General features: G+C 38.6%; 2 protein-coding genes across 3 annotated transcripts; one reads left to right on the top strand and one right to left on the bottom strand.

The window, feature by feature from the left end:
- Positions 1-130: 130 nt before the first annotated feature.
- LOC127355008 (von Willebrand factor A domain-containing protein 7) lies at positions 131-22,664 on the bottom strand. The gene is made up of 18 exons (XM_051385439.1): positions 22,468-22,664; positions 11,217-11,409; positions 10,267-10,403; positions 10,017-10,161; positions 9,628-9,721; positions 8,350-8,478; positions 7,969-8,155; positions 7,647-7,816; positions 7,160-7,272; positions 6,942-7,058; positions 6,674-6,847; positions 6,385-6,517; positions 6,116-6,268; positions 4,610-4,702; positions 3,168-3,436; positions 2,857-2,990; positions 2,130-2,289; positions 131-1,948 (listed from the first exon to the last, which is right to left on the bottom strand). Exons 2-18 carry the CDS (start codon positions 11,397-11,399, stop codon positions 1,568-1,570), a joined length of 2,772 nt encoding a protein of 923 aa, XP_051241399.1. The 5' UTR covers positions 11,400-11,409; positions 22,468-22,664; the 3' UTR covers positions 131-1,567.
- Positions 14,123-21,547, top strand: LOC127355012 (prostaglandin D2 receptor 2). Of its 2 annotated transcripts, XM_051385445.1 has the most exons (3): positions 14,162-14,264; positions 15,442-15,544; positions 16,851-21,547. In XM_051385445.1, exons 2-3 carry the CDS (start codon positions 15,504-15,506, stop codon positions 18,184-18,186), a joined length of 1,377 nt encoding a protein of 458 aa, XP_051241405.1. In that variant the 5' UTR covers positions 14,162-14,264; positions 15,442-15,503; the 3' UTR covers positions 18,187-21,547. The 2 variants fall into 2 exon arrangements, with proteins under 2 accessions (XP_051241406.1, XP_051241405.1); XM_051385446.1 differs by lacking the exon at positions 15,442-15,544 and having other exon boundaries at positions 14,123-14,264.
- Positions 22,665-23,416: the final 752 nt, after the last annotated feature.

The following is a 23,416-nucleotide window of genomic DNA, read 5'->3' as shown; positions in this document are numbered from 1 at the left end:
AAGACCGGGTGGTCTGCTTACTATTTTCTAATTCACAATGAAAATAGGTTGAGTCACGCTGGGATTTTTGTTTGTTGTCAGCCTCAGAATTGAGCTTCAGAGCGATGTCAGTAAGACAACTATAACAAGGTTGTTAATAAAAGTTGCTTTATTTATGAATACTGATATTTACACATTTTCCTCTGATGATACTCTTAAAAAGGAAATTATCTGTACCAGGCACACGCTCCAGCCGAGTACTTGGTAAACATTAGTCTTAACTGTTCTGAGGTCAGAGTCTTGTCATATCTTGCTAATTATGACAGTCTAACCCTAACTCTACATTTATGGTTTTATTGTGAAGGGACAGCCATCTTGACTGTTAAACTATAGGAATAAGGTGATTGATGTAAAATTGTGATACAGATAAATTACTTTCATTTGAAATCACACAAGCATATTTTCCAGTGTAACACACAAAGTTATATTGTAATGTAATATGAGGTCACGTATTAATTTTTAACCCTTTGACTGGTAGGTGTTGTCTTTAATATGGTGAAATACAACTTGGTGTATCTGAGCCCCATAAACTAATAATTTGACAAAGCTCAATGACTCTAGTACAGTTCAGAATAAGGTTAATTGAACACATTATCATTCCAAAAATATATATATATAATATTTGGAGAAAAACAAAGGAAACATAAAACTAAAGCATAGTGCTTATAGAAGCTAGTATGATGACTCAAGTCACATTCATAAACCAACTCCTTCCTGGATCCTATATATATTACTGGAAGCATATAAGTACTCAAGCACTCCCAGTTCTTTGGATATCCCCTTAGAAATAGTGTACTTAGGTTCAGCCAGGTATTTGGACAGGGCAGCAAGGGTTTTACTGCAGCAGGCGTGGTTTCTTACAACATTCCTGGGAGAATCCTAGTGCCCTGCCTCAAAAAACCTTTGACATGTACAGGAACCAGGCAACCAGCTGAACTGTGATTCCATTCCATTCCAGATCTACAGGTCCAAAGAGCACAGAGGGTAGAAAGAGCAGTGGCAGAGAAAGCAAACATATTGAGATGCTGAAATGGGCATAGGACTTTTACATGTCATTCATCCGACAGCCAACAGTAAGAAACATAATTACTCAAATGAAAGTGATTAAGGCTTGTTAAAAATGCGTTAATCACACACACATCCCTACGTTAATTGCATCCTAACAGTGTAGTGAAAGAAAAAAGCTCTAAATAAAGTGTCACCTAAATTCACACTTTTATTTTTCCCTTTTTTGCCAACTCGCAACATCACACTGTGAGACTCAAAGGACTACATGGTGTTGTATGTGTACTACTCTCACCGCGCGTGGATTTTTTAACATTTGGATACCTGCGTGGAAAGTGGCATTAGGCGTACAGGCAACTGATTTTTGTCAGCAAAACTGAAACGTGTTTCAAACACTAGGAAAATATTCAACCATGTAACAACTGATTTTGTTATTATTAACGTACACATTCATGATCCATTACTCAATCAGTGCTCACATTTTATTTAAGCAGGATATCTGAGCAACTTAGCCTTAAGGCCTTCAACCCCTTGCTACAAAGGCAGATACCAGCAGGCACAACCACACTGGCAGCGACAGGGTTAAAGCAGGAGGGCCATCAGAACGTACAATGGAATGATAGCACTTTCCCACATTGCCAACTTCATCTACAGCTATAAACTCAACAATCTGAGAGCAGCAGGAGGATGTGTAGTTTGCCCAAACAACAGGATCACTCAAGGAGCTGTGTAAGAGGGTTCCATTGCCCTGACGCAGGGAAATAGTCTCTATTCCAGTGCCGTTTCCATCAGTAAGGTTGGCCGAGAGCTCCCATCGGAAAGGTCCACACTGAGACACATCTTGAGGGCAATCATTAGCCAGAACACTAACCACTTCACACAAAGGCTGAACAAAGTCTGTAATCTGGACAGAGAACAAAGGGTGAAATGTATGCATGAATCACAGCAATAACAGGGTCATTTACATCTGTATTTGAAGTTCATCTGTAATAGCTATATTTGTGGCATACCAGCTATGCTGTTTTTTAAACATATTTATTTATTTCACTCTTTTCAACTTTGTAATCCAGGATGTGTCTGGTTACCTTGGTAACAACTGAAAATCTCAAAACGGCATAATTGGAGTCGCCACCACTGGACGACTTGGCTTCTATCGTCAGAGTGACATCAGTGCCTGATGGCGTGTTGGCAGGTGGTGTAATGGTTAAAGTAGTATTAGCATATTGTCCAGCTGTCAAGGTGAGGCTGTCAAGAGAAATAAATAATAATTGAAAGAAAAGAAAAATAATAATAATATGTTAGTAATTAATAATAATAACAAGTAATAAAAATGGCATGATAAAGTAATCCATACAGGAGGCTCACAGGCTGCCATAGCATGGCTACAACCTAGGCAAGACACACATTGATCATCTTCTGCAGGCATATGCAATTAGTGACCACCTACAATATCCATCTATTCTTTCATCTTTTTTTTAATAGTACTTTAATATGTATGCGTACTTATCTAAGGGAAAACAGCCTATGATCTCTTTTTTTGCTTTCCCTCTTTTTCTCCCTATTGTTTCCACTTAAGTAAAATGAAGTCAAATTATGAAGAGAAGTGCATATGGTTTCACATTGAACAACGCACTTAACACCCAGGCATGCGTGAAAGCAGGCCCAGCCATGTTATACACTCATATGGTGCACTTCTAACACCCCTGGCAGACACAGCACACTCTGCTGCTTCACACCAGCAATGCCAGATTCCACAATGGGGCTATACCTGAGCGTGTCAGCGGGCCTATCTATTTAGCTGTTTCTCCTCACCTGTTTGGGAAGGACATGGGGAAGTTTCTGTCATTTCTGGCACCAATCGAGTATTGACCACCAGAGCCTTGGGTCATGACACTGAAGGGGAGCTTGAAGGCTTTCCCTGGCTCCACACTGCTGTCCACCACAGCCTAGAGGGAAATGGAAGAGAAGAAAGGAACGAAACAAGTGACGAACAGTTATATTGTTCTTGCACCTCTAGAAAGTTCAAAGCACTCTGCAAAAGTGTCAATATTCTCAGATCTTACTTTAAATCAAACAACACTGAATGGGTAAAGAGGATGTGAAGAGGAAGTGAAGAGACCAACCTGAATATTCACTTTGGAGACGGACATCTGGGTGGAGCTCCTCTGAAATTCTGTGTTTGACAGTTTGTCAGTTCCTCTCAGAATGACCACAAACTCTCCCCCAGGGACTTCATCAACAGTCACCAAGATGTCTCCGTTGCCCATGTCACTTGTTGTGCTATTGCTATTAGTCTCAGGACCAGATACAGTTACCAGACCAATGTCTCCAATAGCCAGCGAGGATGGACCTTTCCTACCCATTACTGAGAGCATCAGGATGGCCGGCTGGCCTGGGTTTCCAGAAAAGGAACAAAGAAGCAAGGTAGGGGGACGAATAGGAAGAAGATTAATTTTCATGGAGGAAAGTGATTGACAGATTTAACAGTAAATATTGGATAGTTTCAGGAATGAGTGGTGGAAGGGTGCTTGATTTGCCTAACCTCATCAAAAGCTTAAGAGTGCCATGCCATCAGTTTTGGGAAAAATACTGATTACTTTTAGGTCTGAGCAAAGTTAGATGTGAAGCATATACACCGATCAGTCATTACATTTTGAGCACTGACTGGTGAAGTGAAAACTGATTATCTGGTTATCATGGCACCTGTCAGTGGGTGGGATTTTGTCCTCAAAGTTGACGTGTTAGAAGCAGGAAAAATGGGCAGTGTGAGGATTTGAGCGACTTTGACAAGGGCCACATTGTGATGGCTAGATGACTGGGTCAGAGCATCTCCAAACCTGCAGCTCTTGTCGGGGGTTCCTGGTCAGTAACTATCTAAAGGGGTCCATGGAAGGAAAATAACTGAAGACAGGGTCATGGGCAGCCGAGGATCATTGATGTACATGGGTAGTAATGGCTGGCCCATGTGGTCCGATCCAACAGACGAGCTACTGTAGCTCAAACTGCTGAAACAGTTAATGCTGGTTCTGATAGAAAGGGGTCAGAACACAGTGCATCACATATTGTTGGTATGGGACTGCAAAACATTACGACCACCAGGGTGCCCAGGTGGTCAGAATGTTATGGCTGATCGATGTATTTTGCATTTACAAAATGTGAACCATGTTTTGGACTTCACAGTAGGGTTTGAGCAGTGATTTAGGGTGCAGTGTGGTATGCGATATTTTTGCCATTTATGTTGTTTTTATATGTTTGATATTCCCATAAGCTTGCACAAAAAGTTTTATAAAGAGATTTAAAAGAATCAAGAGATGTAATGTGTCTGAATTCACTAGGCAGTAAGTGTGGGGGCTCTAATGGCAAAAGCCCAATCGCCTTTTGTCAAAAATGTCTAAAATGTAACTCCAAAGTTCGGTAATTATTATCTGTGGGTTTAACAAATCTTAATGTGATTCATTGTTAATATGAAAATATTAATTATAGCATCTTTAAATTTGATTTGTCTGCCTGAGCAAAAAATTTTGTTGTGTCATTTGTGTCTGTACCTGTTTTACATGTACTGTACCTTCTTGTGGATGCCCAGTGCGTGCTGCATAACCTGGGTGAGGTCCTTTGAAGCGTTCCACAAATTTGTAGATAAAGGTAATGGTACTCTGGCCTGGAAAGACAGCATCAGACTTAGAGTAAATGCATATACACTCCAAATTAGATTATTTTAAAGGAATAACTAAATTGGGGAAATACGTTTATTCACTTTCTTGCCTAAAGTTAAAGAAGATCACTACCACTCTGATGTGTTTGTCTGGTATATGCAAATAGCACAAAGACTGGTAAGGGGGCGGGGGGCGGCTACAATGGCTCTGTCTTTGGTAAGGAATGTGAAAAATGTAATTAACATGTTTGGTTGATCTGTAAAAAAACCCCAGACAATTTGTGGTTTTACTTGGGGTCATGAGCTGGACTATTATTTGGCTATAAGCAGTAACTTTAGGTCTCCGCTGGGTGCCTCATGGTGTCTACTGCTGAATAAATGAATAAGCCAATTAATTGATTAATTCTCAGTTTCATTAAATACAACTAAATATTAATTAGGAACTCTGATTAATAATGAAATTAATAACTACAACCAAAATTACCATCGATAGCTAGTAGGTTGAAGGATTTGGGAGTTTATAGATCATAGAAGTTGGCAGCATTCACTCTAATGCAACATTAAATAGACCACCATGAATCCACAAGCATTTATTTAAAAAATAATGAAAACAAAAACAGACAATATATCTAATATATGCACAACATGTTAATAGTAACTGTAGCTATTTAAAAGAATATGGCAGTTGTGAAGGCCTGGTTGGCTCAACACTGTGTTTAGTGTGTAAATTAATCATATCCTGCATTTTTATATAATTGCAAAATTAAACTGCAGTACTGACTAAAAGTTCATATGTGGGCATCCCTCTAATAAAACACGTATTTTGTTGCTGTTAGAGCTCCAGGTGGTGCCTCAGGCTACATGTCCTGTTGACATCTTTTTAACTTGTTGCGTTACGTGGCACTTGTTTTAACCAAACCCACAATCTTTTCTTTAATGTCTTTCAGCAAGGTTTATTTTGAAAATCTAAACAGACTTCATTGCTTACCTACCTACAGCATCCCAGTTTAAAGCACAATGCCACTGACCAAAAGTCTTTGCTGTGCGATGTCCAATTTTTTTATTATTGTTCCTTTTACAGTTATTTATTGTTTTTATATAGTCCAATACTGTATTGGTCGTTTTATTTCATAATTTTAGTCCAGTTATCCAGGTTGAGTAAAGTGCAGAGTGAAAAACTGTTTCTCCAGCTGCTCCCAGGTCTTAGAACAGTTACCTCCTTTTAAGTAAGTAATTGTACCGTAATGTATAATGTTACAAAAAAAGTTTATGTTAAATCACGTAAAATGAACCACTCATATGTAAGCCCTGTTCTTATCTATCTTTCAGTAAGACAGCGAATAAGCATATTTCCCTAAAAGTTGAACTGCAAAGGTTGAGGTACATATGCAAAAAGACACAATTTCAACAATTTCTGACCTGTGACTTTAAGTGTGTATGCTTGGTTGGACTTTATGTTAATCTGCCAGGCTCCTGTCTGATTGTCAGCGTTGAGACGAATTCTCCTCAGGGTACCCACTGTCTGTATGGTCCCCAGTTTACCGCTGGCCTCATTGTGGTTCTGGCTCACACCTGGAATTTGGTCAGATGCATCATTAGTCATAAATATGTGTCACAGTGAGTGTGTGTCTCAAACATTTACATCGTCTGAAACCGGTGCAAACATTGCAGTGGGAATGGTGTGTTACCTGCAGGGTTGGTCAGTGTGAAAGTAATGGATGTTCCTGTGATGTAGATAGTGATATTTTTTAGAGTTTCATCCAATACGAAGGGGAAGGTTTCCTGATTCCTAAGTCTCCTTACACACTGAAGGACTGTCACCTGATGCGGAGGGGAGAACAAAATGGATGGTTTACATATCTATTTTCCAAACTGGTCCAACCACAAAAGGCCTGTTACTTGCTTCAGATAGTACAGAATATAATATTAAATGTGATATTATTCTAATTATGTAATATTAGAACTGCACAGTCTTACCAGAGCTGAAGTGGACGTGTCAAGGATGACATCTGTGGCCTGAGCTAACTGCCTCTTAGACACCTGGATGGCCTGGCCTCCAGAGGCCAAAGCCAGGTCCTTGTAGTCTTCAAGGGAAGCAGCACTGAGGGAACGACGACGCCTCCGACTGGCCCCGGTCATGAAGAATGACACCTACAGATATTGTTTAATGTGGATATTATACCACACACCCTTTCAAGTTACATTCAGTGTGAACAAGTCATCATTGGTGTCAGTCAGTATTTACCGTTGACTTGGAGCTCCTGATGAGAGCAACAATAGTGTCCTTGAGGTCGATGTCTTTGGCTATAGCGTCAGTGAAAACATAGATGTGGGAAGAGGCAGGGGCACCGGTGAGAGCCAACTGGAGGAATAAAATAATGTGCCTAGTCAGTTCATTCTGGATCACCAAAATATTTTTGGTGATTCCCCAATCAACAGTTACAATCTAACAATGTATAGTACCTGAAGTCCTGACAGGCACATCTCAGGGGTATCACCACCTCCTGATGCTGTGAGCTTAGAGATTTCACTTTTCATCTTATCAGGGTCTGTTGTTCTGGTCATAGGTCCAAACTCTATATATAAAGCACAGAAAATGGATGCAAACTCTGTTCCAATGAATACGAAAGTGTCCAAGCTCTTGGTGCTTTATTTTGGTGGAACCTTCACATATAGTATGAATATGAGTTAAACTGAAGAACATATACAAAATAATACAATAAGCAAGACACATAATCAAACATAGTATAAACTGCATATTGACACTCTGCATCTGGGTTTTATGCTCTGTGATAAACTAATATGCAAACAATGGTTTCAATGGCATAAAGAGGATAGATTGCAGCAGATGGTCATTGAAACCATTCAGCAAAAATGTGGCTGCACACTACCAACTAAAATGGCTGACTTCTTCTGTGTTGAAGGGCATGTCAAACTACACAAGTCATACCGGGGTCATTGAAAGGCACCAGAATGTACTCGGATGGCTCATCCTGCGTTCCTTTTTTGCTGTCAATGATTTCGTAAACAACCGCTCTGGCTTCATTGATGTCATCTGACATACTGCCAGTGGTGTCAATAACGAAGCACACGACAGAGGAGCGGGCAATCCCCATCATTCTATGAGAAAGAAAGAGAGAGTGAAGCATTAAAGGTCTACTCTTCTTCTCAGTCGGGACAATATAATGGTTGTTTTCATCAGAAAGTAAAACTTTGAGATTCAAGATCAAATTGAGATTGAGATCATTTCACATCATATCTGAACGGTATACCTCAGAAAGTCATTGTCACCGACAGCTAACCGGATGTCCTCCAGCAGCTGCAGGCTGGCGGCTGTGGCTGCATTCACAGCAGCATTGTGGAGCACCACGTTGTCGGAGCGGCGCTCATCTTTGCTTATGCCTCCATGAGGAACTGCTGCACTAGTCAGGTCAGCTGCACCTCCATGACTGCATTTACCTGGTGCAGGACAGAAAGGACAGGTTGAACTTGTTTGTCAGGTCATGTATCCAAGTATTAATGGTCTAATATAAATGTCTACATGTCTTGACTAGCTGTGGAAGTTAATGTCCTCCTTGAGGGCAATTAAAACACATTGCACTGTCAGTGAATATGGCCCTATGTGTTTGAATAGGGAGATATGTCACTGATACCTTTAGGCTTGGCTGCAGAGAAGATTCCAATGTAGCCTGATGTGAGTTTCTTCTCCTTCAGGATGTTGGGGAGGATGGGATTGGGGCATTTTCCACTGGCACAGTCACTGCAGGTGGCAGTGTAGATATCTACCCAAACAAAAGGCACAGAACGCACAATGAGTAAGACTCATTTAACTCTGAACCAAGGTAAGTAAACATAACTTAAGTGGTAACACTTTATAATGAGTACACACTATTAAGCATTAGTTAAGCATGAATAAATACTGAATTCATCATTTATAACGCATGAATAAACATTAGTATGTAGTTTATAAACACAGTTAAAAATGTTTTATTCATCATTGATAAGCACATTAGTTATGGATTAGTAAATACTGAATTCATCATTTATAAAGCATGATTCTGCTGTAAATAGTCATTACTATGTGGTTTATAATCACAGTTATAAATGTTTTACTCTTCATTGTACTGACGTACTGTGATGACGTGCTGAGAGCGGGAGCTCAACATACACGTCCCAAACAGAGAAGATCACAACAATAGCATGTCTTCATAAACCACCTTGTTCGTCTTCATACAATATGTTGGGAAGTTGCAGTAAATATCACATACAATATGTTCTATATCCCTTTGTGTTGTTTCTCTCCCTCGTCTGTTAAGATAACTGAACATTTTGTGAGTCTGGAGGCATTGTCAGCCTTTATATCTCATTTGTAAATGCTTAATAAGCCATAGATAGTGCTCACTTTAGATCAGCTCGTGCAAAATACTTAATTAACGAGTAGTAAGTGCTTTGTAACTGTGAATTCCTGCATTAATCACTGTTTATAGGCCATCATTAGAAAATGAATTTGTTGTGAGTTTTATAGAACAACATGAATTCAGTATTTACTAATCCATAACTAATGTGCTTATCGATGATGAATAAAACATTTTTAACTGTGTTTATAAACTACATACTAATGTTTATTCATGCGTTATAAATGATGAATTCAGTATTTATTCATGCTTAACTAATGCTTAATAGTGTGTACTCATTATAAAGTGTTGCCACTTAATTTAATTAGGTTGGCTGTTCTGACAAAGATGGTTATGATGGAATACATTTTAGAGACCACTTTTAGAGACAGGTCACACAGTGGTCCACATAAAGAAACTACACCGCTGCCAATCAGAATCAAGTATTTTCTGTGGCCATGGCATAGAGATAAAACAACACGTGAGATAAAACAACATGTCCTATATGACAACAATAACACACATACACACACACACCTGCCAGATTTTCCAGAGGAAGGTCTGGGCGTATGAGGTTGATGTATGGCTCTGTGTATCCCAGCTCCACCCAGTTACTGTGGCTGTAGAAGTCCTGGCAGTGCATTGAAACACACACATTAACAGACTATTGTGTGATCTAGGTGACACTAAGAATGAGGTTCACTTTTTGTTTTGCTGTCCTGCCAAGCTTGGGAGAGAATGCGTAGTCAGAGTTATGATTTCATATTCACTGTTTATACACACCATAGCAAACTTTCAGTCTCATTTCTCTCTCATTCTGCCTCCTCCATTCTTTCATTCAGTAGATGCCTGTTTGTTACTCCAAGTCCTCCCCCCCTTGCCCTTTAACCTCTCTATGCTGAGCTGTGTCATTCAGACCATCTCACCTGTAGTGTGTGAAGGACTCTGCCCAGTGTTTCCCTGGCAGCCTGGAAGTTCTCTTTGCCAATGTTAGCTTTAATGGCCACCATCCCCTCTCTGATTAGACCACGTCCTTCCAGAAAGGCCTCTGAGTTGAAGTGGTGTGGAGCACTGAGAGAATTTTGGTAGGTGTGAAAGGAAATAAAATTTAAATCACATCAACACAAAAGTCCCGTTATTGTATTGCTTTTTGTTTGTTTCCACCTCTTCTCTTACCTGTTGACAAAGTCACGGTCTACCAGTCCGTTCTGGGTGTAGATTTCTTGAAGAGCAGAGTGAAACTTGACACCAGACACTTCTCCTGTTGCTCTGGGTCCCAGACAGGCCTGGACCAGCTCTTCAGGAGACGAACCCTGTTGTCAGAGGTCAAAGTTTCACAATTTAAACAAGAGCAGCTGTGCACATAGGGCTTTTTGCCTTAACAATTTAGCCATATTTGTCACAAAGGATATGATGAAGTGACTATGGCTCTGTTTGCCTGCAGGCACAAAGCCAGCTCATGGATAAACACCGTTTGTATGGTGGATGGTACAGCAGTAGCACCTTCATTTAATGTAATTTATGACAGGATCAGCCAGGATCTAACAGTAATTAATGTTGTGTGCTTTCCTAAACATCAGAAGGTATACTCACAGATTCCAGGTTTAAATGATGGAGTATGTAATATTTAGTGGCATCTAGTGGTGAAGTTGCAGATTGCAACTAACTGAACACTGCTTGCTGAATTTGAACAAACAAATGTGTTGAAATCAGGGTGAACGTGTGAGTATTTTTAAATGTGTTTGTGTGTGTTGTGTGCGGCTACATTCACACTGTAAGCACTTAATTCAGATTTATGGGTCAGATGGCTGCCTTTTCATCAATACTTCATTACTTTTAAAATGTGGCCCATATCAGATGCCAGTGTGATAGGGTCACAGTCATGAAGTGACCCCCATGACGAAAGTTGAGTGGTGTAAAAGCCACATGAATTCTGATTTGACCGTTCATACAGGTCACTTTGCAAAAAATGAGACATGCATCTGATTTGGACCAAATTTGAAAGTGGCCCAAATCAGATTTGAAAAGATCAGATTCAATGTGATTTGTTTTGCTCGCTGTGGGAACAACAGCCTTTATTTGTGCTGTCTTGCACATTGGTTCGTCCATTATTTCTACCATCCTACCGTGGGATTGAACTCATGACCAGCTGTCGCAGCCACTTTCCGACATGTCTCAGTCACTTTTTGTAATAGAGCCGTTCTTGTAATGCTGATATGAGTGGATGCCCCACCCTGGATAGAGAAAAAGGCCACGGTGGGCCCTGATAGGACCAAAGTCAGCAGGGCTATGCCCAGCACTGGAGTCATGATCTGCAATCTGCAGGAAGAGAGAATTTTTATAAGCCAAATCCAAAATAACTGAGTGAAGGTGAAGGCAAGAGAAATACATAGCAAACTAAATTTTTCTGATTTTTAGAAGCTTGATCTTTGGTATTCTTTCAAATATCCTGGTGTTTTTCACAGAAAATAATATATCATTTATATTTCTATTTATAGCCCAGTCAAGTTATTCAATGTACAGAATGTGACATGAAAAGTTTCTTAATTAATTAATTAATTTAATATTTCGTTTTCATTGTTTTTTAGAGATTTCTCATTGATTAGTGAACTGAAAGCAACAAAGGGTTCTAATTCTTGTAATGTAATGTTTGCAACATTTTTCTGTAAACATTAAAATAATGTGTAAAAAAATATTTATTTATATATTTATATTTAACATTTATATAAAACAGTTATTGTATAAATAGTAGTTTACAACAATGGAAATTGCTTACAGGTTGATTTAATTGGAAAACTTTAACCAGGAGAAAAGAGAAAACCTTTTAATTTTATTACACTGTATATACTGGTTTCTTGGAGAAATAGAAATACACTATTAGATAAAAGATAGGGCTTATTCTGTACTTTTATTATGTTATGAATTATTTTGTTGGGGTATTTTCATCATCACTGTTTCTGTCAACTGTCAACAAGTCAGTTGTTTTCTGGTTTAAATTTGGTTTAACAATCGGTGCACATACATGTAGATCCTATTAGATGTACTTTTCATTTTTTACTGCCAGACTTTCAATTGAAGCATGTGTTGGCATATAATATTTTTAAAAATCACATTATTAATATTACATGGTACACCTACCAGAAAATGTGTGCAGTCTAGTAACAGAGCTATGCAATAAATCCTACCTTCATGAAGGTTACACTGTTTAGTTTTCTGTTGAAACTATTTAGGAGAGATGTTGATTCAACTTTATGGTCATTGTGGAGGCTGTATTTTATGAGGCTGTTGAACTAGTTATGGAGAGATGTTTCTCATATTTTGTCTACCTGGTGTCTACATTTTAGCTAGGGCAACCTCTATACCTGTAATAAAAAGCCAACTGATTGTCTATATTAAATGTCAAAAGCAACCAAACAGCAGAGCAGCTAATCAGGAGCAATTACAATGTCAAACAGAGACCCTATTAGATGTACTTTTCATTTCATTCTAGTCACCCTGACCTTTATCCAGGATACAGGATAGGATTAAAGCTTGCCAGGGAGCTGGGATGGATTATAGTCTTAACTGTTCTGAGGTCAGAATTTGACATTTTCATAGAATTGATTTGTCCTCATCTTTACTGCCAGACTTTCAACTGAAGCATGTGTTGGCATATAATATTTTTAAAAATCACATTATTAATATTTTTTATTCTCTCTGTTATAAATACCCTGTTAAAGTAATTAACTAAATTGCTTGTCAAAATTTGTTTCCAAACTGGTAAAAGTATAACCCAGACCAATATCTTGACAAATACATGGTTACATACATGGTACAATGCATGGTATGGTTTTACCGTCAAGGTACAGTCATCTGTGGTTGTCGATGTAGGTGTTGACTGTTTCTGAAAAAACTATATGAGGCCAAACAGCTGATTGATGTAAAATAAAATATAAATCCCATTACTTTTAAATTACACTAGTACTATTTGCCAGTGTTACACATAAAGCTACAAATGTAATGTAAGGTGACGTATTAGTGTTTAATCCGTTGATTGGTATATACTGTCTTGTAATTTGGTGAAATACAACCTGATGCATCTCAGCCCCATTAACTAATCATTTTACTGACAAAGCTCAGCGACTTTGCTACACTTCAGGGTAATGTTCATTGAATACATGAACATTATCATTTCAGAAAATAATTATTAACTAACTAAAAATAAAGGGAATATTAAATAAAAACATGGTACTTATAGTAATGTCTCAAGACACTTCCATAAACAAATTACTGCCTGGGTCCTCTATATTACTGGAAGCATATAAGTACTCAAGCACTCCAGTTTCTGTTTCTACAGAGGCTATGCTTTTTTAACCCCCTATCTTTTTTGAACCATACAAATATATTTTATTTAAATGAAAGCTATTTGTATTATTTTTTACATACTTTACACTTAACAATATGGTTTGTGAACTCTCAACATCTTTGATCTCCCCTGTGTAAACACACAAAAGGGGCAGACTGAAAGTGAGAGGTGTTTTTGAGTCGTGTTCACCACCAGATGGTGCCAGAGACGTTTGTAGCCATTATGCAAAACAGTTTTCTCCTCTTCACACTTTGCTCTAAAATATACTGTGATATGTCAGAAGTCTCATTTCAATTTTGTTGTTGTAGTTAAAGGAGTAGGACTGTTAACTACACAAAGAGTGTATGAGGTTTGAGGATATTTCAACAGATTTATACTCCATGTTGATGCAATGTATTCATGTCATGAAAACTACAGCACAGTATGAAGCATCAGGGGAACTAGTTCCCACAAGTTCAGACCTGGCAGATACTCAAACATATGACACATATCATATTTCATTTCCTATTCTGTTGTTTTGTATTTCTCTTATGTACTTTTTCATTCTTCAATCTTTCTACACCTGCATCCCTGTCCACAGCCTTACACACTCTCTGTCTCTCTCACAATCTTCTGCATATAGGGCGGAGTAACGAAAGGTATGAGTGTGTGTGTGTGTGTGGGGGGGGTCGGTGGGTGGGGTGTGATGGCAGGGATTCAGTGGGCGTGTCCACAACAGGAGCTGTAGAAAGTGACAGAACTGGGAGGATGAGATTGAGTGAGAGAACAGGAATTTTGAAAGAAAGATTGTGACTTTCTCTCTTCCGTGTGAAAGTAAGCCAGCGTCTAGGTGAGTGTTACAATTACTTTTAAATTAGTTCAGTTTCCCAGCACTATGATGACTGTATTTAGCTGCCATCACATTAGGAATAAGAACCGTGATGATTTCTATAATCATTAGTGCATGTTAATGTTGAATGTGTACCTTCTATTACACTATATACCATTGTACTTTATAATTTGTATACAGTTGTTGTTAATAGGTTTTGTTGTTATTGTTGTTTTATCTACAAGACAAACAGCTCTTTGTGTTTGCAGAAAGAATAGATTCTCATGTAAGATACTGGATCTTATCACCACATACCACACTCTATCAGTAATCTGCAGATACATTCAGTACTAGGAATTCACATCAGAATGTGCTGTGAGATTTACAGATTGGTACAATATTGAATTGATTGATTGCTCGATAAACATGCAGTGTATACGTTCAGTTGCCAGTTTATTACATGGTACACCTACCAGAAAATGTGTGCAGTCTAGTAACAGAGCTATGCAATAAATCCTACCTTCATGAAGGTTACACTGTTTAGTTTTCTGTTGAAACTATTTAGGAGAAATGTGGATTCAACTTTATGGTCATTGTGGAGGCTGTATTTTATGAGGCTGTTGAACTAGTTATGGAGAGATGTTTCTCATATTTTGTCTACCTGGTGTCTACATTTTAGCTAGGGCAACCTCTATACCTGTAATAAAAAGCCAACTGATTGTCTATATTAAATGTCAAAAGCAACCAAACAGCAGAGCAGCTAATCAGGACCAATTACAATGTCAAACAAATAGAGATGTAGAAATGTGGAGTCATGTATACACTGAGAGGTCATTAAGTGAAAAAGCCACACTGAGCCATAACACACAAGTGTGTGCACATGGACATTTTATCATAAAAAGGAAGTATTAATAAAAACCTTGCATGTTCAACAACTTGGTGTTAAAGTACTGTGTGGCTCACTTTGACCATTATTGCTCTGTGCTGCATATTCAGCGTTTCCAGTAAGCCTCAATTTCAGTTCTCAATTTACAATTTTAAAGGCAGTTGTCACACCAAGAAATTCACAACTCAAAACTTAAGCCATGCAAAAATACCCTGGGATTTGAGACCACGCTATTTACACTTGAGGGGGAAAGGAGTCACGTCAGTTTTGTGTCATGGATATATTAGCTCATGTGTCTGTATTCCTGTGCAGACATGGTGCTGTTTACCTCATCCAAGTAGTCAGGATAAGTGGAGGTGACTAAGAATGTTACCATGGCGGTATGTAAGAATACAATGGTACCACTGAATTTGAAGTAAGTAGTGAGTAATTTTCATTCTAAAATATTTTGTAATATTTACATGTTCCACATTTCTGCTATATATATTGTATGTACCTTCATACCTAATATAACCATAACTTAACTACTGACCTGTACTGTTTTAATGCTACTGTGTGTAAAATAAGTAAGCAGATACATCTACAACTTTTATGTACCAAACTAGCTCTGTTGTTTCAGATCCACCTCTGTCATATATTACACTCCTTAGAGTTCAATGGTTTTCTGCTTCCTCTCAGAGGGTAAGCTAAGATGATCAAGGCATTATTATATTAGGTAATTTTTTCGTTCTTTAGAGCTGTGTCTCTCAGTAAAAGAGCTCTAAACTTTTCAGTGAGAAGCAATGAAAACATGATGTACAGCCACTGCCCTTGATGGGTCTTGTCATTAACTTCCAGCCAATAAATGGGGTGGAAAGTCAGCATGTTAGCAAATGGGGTTTGATTATCCTTCCTATTCTATCTTGGCAACAGCATGCTGGTATCTCCTTCTAAAACATGGGCAGGCTGCATTGCTTAATTAAGCATACGTAGTTTCTGGTATGTGGTTAAACCACAAGAACAAGCTTCGACATGTCAGTATCAAAGGGATACTGCAGAGATTTTTATCCTCATTTGGTTTCCTGACAATAAGGAATACAAGGAAACTAGTGTAACTGTAGTATTGCAGTGTATTGTGACAGAGCTGGTATGGTAGAAGTTCTCAGCTACATGTCCAGGCCAAAGACAGTCATTACATTACTGTGTCATTATGCAACTTGAAAGGGTGTAGAGCAGGCAATGAGTGTGATGCATGAAATGTCTTGGCACTGTCTTCCTTGCTCTTGTTATTGTAACGTGACTGTACAGTCAAAAAGACAAAAATGTAACCCTGACTGCATTTGCTGAGGTTTTCTTTACAGTTTCCTCTGCAGCAAAGTAGATTTGTAATTGAGCAATAAAGATTAACAAGCCAGACAATTACAGACTCATTTCATCTAGTCACTGAACATTGAACAACAACACACTGACGATTTATCAGACGTCTACAGGCAAGGGCAAGTCTACTAGTCATAACATCATCATCAACATCACTATAACAAATTTTTCTTGGAACCCCCCCCCCCCCCCACTGTAGATGAGAACATGCATAAAAAACAAGTATCAAGGGTTTAGCTTTTAAAAAAGAACAAAGATTTGTTTATCACGGTAGGACTTCCTGGGAAAATAAATAAAAGCATGTTTGCACCAGTACCTCCTAACTTTAACTGTAACTCTTCATTGGCCTTTGTATTTTCTTTCAGAGCACTGATGTCAAACACCACCGAGGAAGAGTTCTGTCCCTTGCTACAGATCATGAGGAACCACAGCCTCAACAACAACACAAACGCCAATTTGGTGGTGGTTTGCATCCACGGTCTGGTATCCTGCCTGGGGATAATGGAGAATGCCCTAATTCTGTGGGTAGTTGGCTTCCGCCTTCAGCGCCGCACTGTGGCCTCTGTCTGGGTTCTCAACCTAGCCATGTCAGACTTCCTGACAACTCTGACGTTGCCCCTCTTCACGTTCTACCTTGGCTCCTCACATAGCTGGGAACTCGGCAGCCCACTTTGCAAAACACAGGCTTCCATCTTCTTCTTAAACATGTTTGTGTCAGCCTTCCTGCTGGCAGCCATTTCACTGGACCGCTGCCTTCTGGTGGCCAAGCCAGTGTGGAGTCAGAATCATCGGTCAGTGGCAGGAGCATGGAAGGTGTCTGTATTGGGTTGGCTGTGGGCAGCAATTAATACATTACCTTACTTTGTGTTCCGCTCAGTGACTGTGAAAGAGGATGGGAGGAAACTGTGCTATCACAATTTTGCAATGTATTCAACCAATCTGGAGAGAGATTGTCAAGTGAGGCAGGCAGCAACAGCCATCTCCAAGTTGCTGCTAGCATTTCTCTTCCCCCTGGTGGTGATTGCGGGGAGCTACATCCAAATTGGTCTCAGTCTGAGGAAAAGGAGCAGGAGGAGGAAGCAGAGTGCCAGTAGGCTCACTGATGCACTCGTTATGTCAAACAAAGATGGAGCATCAGGAATTACAAAAAGCACTACAACCACAAAAAACACAAATATCTTTCTCAAGCCTCTGGCCTCTGGTCCATCTTTATCCCTGACACCTACTACCCTGTCCCCTACTACCTCTAATCAGACCAATCACAGTCAGCTATCCAGGGGGTTCACCAAGATGGTGTCATTTGTGATTGCAGCATTTGCACTGTGCTGGGCTCCCTATCACATTTTCTGCATAATCGAAGTGACGGCGCAGTACTGGAGGAAAAATCTCAACTTGGTGGAAGTGGGGCTGCCCCTAGCCACAACCTTTGCATTCTTGAATCCAGTGTTGAACCCCATTTTGTACGCCTTCAGCTGCCCAGACTTCTGTGTGAGGATAAGACAAAGTCTGGGAACAGTGTTTGATGGTTTGGTAGAGGAAGGAGGGGGGTTACTGATGGTGCCAGGGCGAAGTTTAAGAGCACATATTAGGCGGAAAAGCAGTCGAGATATTGGCCTTGGAATGCCAGGGTCACCAAAGGGTTCGTGTTCAGCCTCATTCCAAAGACAAGAATCAAAATCAGAGGCGGAACATAGCAGCTAGATGCTTTGGGATTTAATCATGTCAGGTATGCCTTAATGTACATGTAGGCCTAATTCACTCATGCACTCTGACCTATTGCATTAAAACTATGGCCACCACATAAAGCATGGGGAACAGGAATTGGTAATGTAGTTCTATAAAGTATTTTTAGCCAAGCTAGTGGCATGGCTCAAGGAGGGAAGTCCCAATATGTCGATAGGTCCGTCCACCACTTTACCACAATTATAGGATGAATTGCCATAACATTTGTTACAGACATTTTTGACACCTAGAGGGTGTATGTTACTGACTTTCTATAATCCCCTGACTTTTCTTTTAGTGCCACCATGAAGTTATCGTTCTTGTTTTTTATTGAAATATCTTTTAAACCATTAAATGGATTGAAATTTGGTGGAGACATTTATGTTCTCCAGAGGATTTTGTAACTGTAATAATCTTCTTACATAATGTAGTGCTACCATCAGGTCAATATAACATTTTGGCTAATATTTTGGTTCATGACCAAATACCTGCAAAACTAGGACACTGACATTGCCATCACCTTCAACAGTACTAAACTGTGTTTAGTGCAGTGGTTTTCAACATTTTTTGGGACATCTGCCCCCTGTCCATTATCCAGGTTCCTTACTGCCCCCCATAAAATAGGATATAAAGTAACTATCTTCCCTGAATATTCATATTGATTACTATTCCATCTTATATCATTAAAAAAGAAAAGAATTCCAAAAAACAGATTAGATTTAACTGGACAGTTGGAATATCATTTTCAATGTAGTTTCATGTCTACTTTAACCATCCTCAGGTGGTTGGTGTACATGAGGTTGTGTTTTGACCTTATTAAAGATGTTTAACGAAACATTTTAGAACGCTGCAGAAAATAGTTGCAGTGGTAAACACCCCCATCTCAGCTGGAAGCAAGCCTGTCAATGGCGTTAGTGTGACTTGATGTGTGCTGGTCTGGTGCCACTGGTCTGGTTTTATAATATTGTTTAAAAAAATTTTTTATTTATGTTTATTATGATTGAATAGTTTAAGTTGTATGCATTCATGCCAATAAAGCCACTCAAATTGAATAATGTTATAGAGAGAAATAGTGTAAAATGAATGCTTTCAAGTGGAAGAAACTTAATTTCCTCCGTGGGGAATAGCCTACCAAGGCAGAGAGGGTAAATTTTCCTGAGCTGACACAGTTAACACCATGTTGGTGAAATTTTATAGCTGATTCTAATGTTACGTCTCTTTTGCATAAACAAATGCCCCCCAAAGAAAATCTCAATGCCCCAAAAATGTTACTTCCAACACCCCTGACGTTCCCCCTGACGTTCTGTGAATGTACCATTGAACACGGTAAAGTGCTAATTAGCAAATGCTGGCATGGTAAAACACAAAACTAAGATTATGAACATGCTACAGATTACATCTGCAAAACATCAGCATGCTAGCATTGTCATTATGATTATTTTGGCATGCTGATATTAGAATTTAGCTCAAAGTGTGGCAGTTCATGGTCCTCAGAAGGTAAAGCTTACTGACTTTGGTGATCCCTTTCCTCTAGGGCCACCATGAGGTTGACATAAGTGGCTGTAAATTAAATATCTTGACAACTATTGAGTGGGTTAGAGGAGTTAAGGTTAGCGATGAAATTTGGTACAGATGGCCTCCTTTGGATGAATTTCAAATAACTTGGTAATCATTTACCTTTCCATATAGCACCATCATCAAGTCAAAATGTCAATTTGTCCAACACTTTATGACAAAATACCTGCAAAACAAATGACCTCAACCTCACCTGTACTTTGTATTTGGTAAAAATTAACAATGTTAGCATGCAGACACATTTAAACTAAGATGATGAATAAAGAAAACAACATACCTGCTTAACAACAACATGTTAGCAATGTCCTTGTTGTTCTATTGCAAATCGCCTACCCCAGTTTTTGCATAATGTCTACATTTAAATATTTTTGCACACCATTGCTTCACTCACTGCCATGAATGAAAAATTTTTTTCTTTGTCTGTATCACTTTGTTATTACACTGAAAAGTATTTTTTATGGACAGAAATGATTGGTCTGGTTTGTCACTTCTGTCACCTTTTTCATTAAAAAAGTTCACCAAACAAAAACTTTTAGTCAAGTCTGTTAGCATTTTATGATTGGATTCTTGTGCCCTCAAATTCCCATAGCAAACTGTAAATATAAACAGGAAAAGACATAAACTATGCACTCTCATGGGTTGCATTATCAAGCAACACCCCAAGGGGTTGATGTATGTGTAAATAAGTGGCTGTAAGATGAATAAAGGGGTAGAAAAGAAAAGAAACAGATTTCGGCTGCACCAAATTAGGTTTATAATTAAAATTGTATTCAAATGAAATAAAAGAAAGGAGAACTGAATTTATTTTAATGGGCTCAAAAAAACTTTGGTTGCTGTAGACTGAGGGTTCATGCTATGCAGATTTTGGCCACCAGAGAGCAATATAGCTCTGATTACATAAACAGACACGAAATTATAAAGTAGGATTATGCTTTTCAGGTCCTGTAATCCAGCAGCACTTTAAACCTGAACTGCTGAACGTCTGACCACCTTTCTGTGTGATTGGATTTTATCATATTTGATAACCATTTTGATTGACTGTCTTATCACCGCTGTCACAATTGTCTGGTTCCATCACACTCAATTGGACACACCCACACAGGCTGAGGTGTAATGTAGGCCACAGCAGTGTCAGATTACCGTAGAGGTAGTTGTAATTTGGAGAGAATATCGGAGAGTGAAGATTCAGAATATAAAGACAGAGCAGGATTAAACCTAACGGGTCAGACTGATACAAAGCTCCACTTTCCTCTCAGTCATTCAGTAGATTCAGCAGATTATCTCTCTCTCTCTCTCTCTCTCTCTCTCTCTCTCTCTCTCTCTCTCTCTCTCTCCCTCCCCCCCCATCCCTCCCTTTGGGACTCTCTCATTTTGTCCCCCTCTGTATTCATCTACTGTATTTTTCTATGTCTTTTTGGCTGTGCAGTAATAACTGTTCTGTGCAGGTAAACAAAAACATCTTCAGTGAACTCAAAGTTACAAGGACAAAAAGTTAAACGTGTCATTTAAAGTTAGCTCATATATAATTAAAGTGGAAGTTATAACCTTTCATTTAGCAGCACTTAAATTGGCAGCTCTTGAATAAAGTAACTGTAATTTTTAAAATTTTGTTATGTCTGCTGTATATTTGGTTACATTATGTCTAATGTACAGTTTGGTGGCTATGTGAAAATGATTGATCCATTAAAATATTATGGTTTAAATTTGGGTACATATCACAGCTTCTTTCCATGTTGGGAAGATCAAAATAAAATATTAAATTCTTTGAATTTGTGTACAATCCATAAATGACGGATTTGGAGTGGATGGAGGGGCTAGTAAATACAGGGGGTTAGTTTAAGGCCAACAAAGTCAACTGAATAGTCAGTCTGAATAGAATAATATTTCTTGGTGTAATTCATAGAATCTTTGTGAAGAGACATGAATGGAATGATATAGATGTAGTAAAGATGAGTGGTACTGACGTTCAACTACAGAAAAGAGAAAAAAAAGCAGGATAAAGGTAATGAAACAGCAGAACAGTGTGAACATTGACAACATAAGATGTTGAAAACGATAAAGCCAGAGAGATTACATAAAGCGCAGTGAAAAACAGTTGGTACGGATGAGAGATAAGGAAAGAATGAAAGAGAGAGCATTTGGAGGGACTGGTGGTAAGTATTGCTTTTAAAAGGTTTAATGCACTGCTACAGTACTTATAGTTGACAGATGCTTAAAACGCATTGCATGTCAGTTATTTTCTGATTTGTACTGAAGTGTACCCTGCATCCAGAAAAAATGATGAATTGGCATTTATAAAAATTTAAAATAAAAACTCATACGCATAAAAAAAGTTGTCAATGCATATTAAATCAAAGAGATCAAACATCAGCAGCATTTCTAAAAATAGAGGAAGAGACGCCCACATACTGTTTGTTCTCTATTATGAATAGTGTTAACTTGGTTTATATCTGTTCCTTGCAGTTTAATAGACCCCAGAATGTGAATCTTTAACTGATAGGTTCATACTTTACATTTTATCAGTAGAAAGTTATTTATAATTAATGTGGTTTTATGAATGATGAGTTTCCTTTTTACATTTTTGACTCTTTGATTTTTGACTGTTAAATGGAGGTAAACTTTTTAGTATAAAATGACACTTGCAGGGACTGATATAAAAGCATCTTGTTGTCATATTATACTTACCCCTGGGCTAAAAAAATTCTTCAAGTCTGTGAAGAAATTCCAGTACAAAGTGCGTTCCTTGCTGTCAGATAAAGGTGGGCGAGGTCAGTTCCAAAATATGTCAAAATATTTGAGGGGAAGACTCTCTTTGTGAGCAGCTGCATGCAGGAATACTGTACTGCTTTGTTACACCACATGAAGCATGTGATTTTGTTTACCGCTGTTACTTAAGGCTGTTTTAAAGGAAGTGGGAGTGAACTTGGTTAGTAAATTTAACCCGAATCGAAACAGTCACACAGTATTAGGTTTTTTACGAGCCAATGTATTTTTCTTCTGAGTACACTTGTGACCTGAATAACACTGATGACCATTTGTATGACACATTAACACTGACGCCTTTTTGTATAATACATTCGTGTGCTGCCCAGAGGTGATAAGATAACTTTTCACTGTGATACTCCTTTCTCCTTTCCTGAGCTCAAGGCTGAGATGATTTGCTAACATACACTACTATGTGTAGGGAGTACATGTTAGCAAATCATGTTAGCGTCTCTATGTCTTTTTAGTACAAATATACATAATAAAAAAATATGCACTCCAGTGTATGAGCTCAATCCTTTCAGCTGTTTCACTCTGTTATCATCCTGTCTCATTTAGACTAAGAACAACTGTTTGTTGTGTCATCATTTATTTGTTCATTTCTCCGTAAGCAATAACATTATTCCCACCACAGTCCACAGAAAAGCCAGAGAGGTGTTGACTTAATATATATATATAGTTTTTATGTCCTACAAATATAGACATTGAAACTGTAGTGAAAGGTGAATATAAGTTGCTGGTATGTCAATTGCTATGAACATTTGTTCTCACTATCTACTTATGCTGTGAACTGAAAAAAACAGACGACCCCTTGACTCTCTAGTGAAGCGTTGCTGCAGCTGCACAGCTCACACAGGCAGTGTGTCCGGGG

The sequence above is a fragment of the Dicentrarchus labrax genome, unplaced genomic scaffold, assembly GCF_905237075.1.
Source record: "Dicentrarchus labrax unplaced genomic scaffold, dlabrax2021, whole genome shotgun sequence".
In the NCBI taxonomy this organism is placed as follows: Eukaryota; Metazoa; Chordata; class Actinopteri; family Moronidae; genus Dicentrarchus; species Dicentrarchus labrax.
This window is presented reverse-complemented; position numbering and strand designations above follow the sequence as displayed.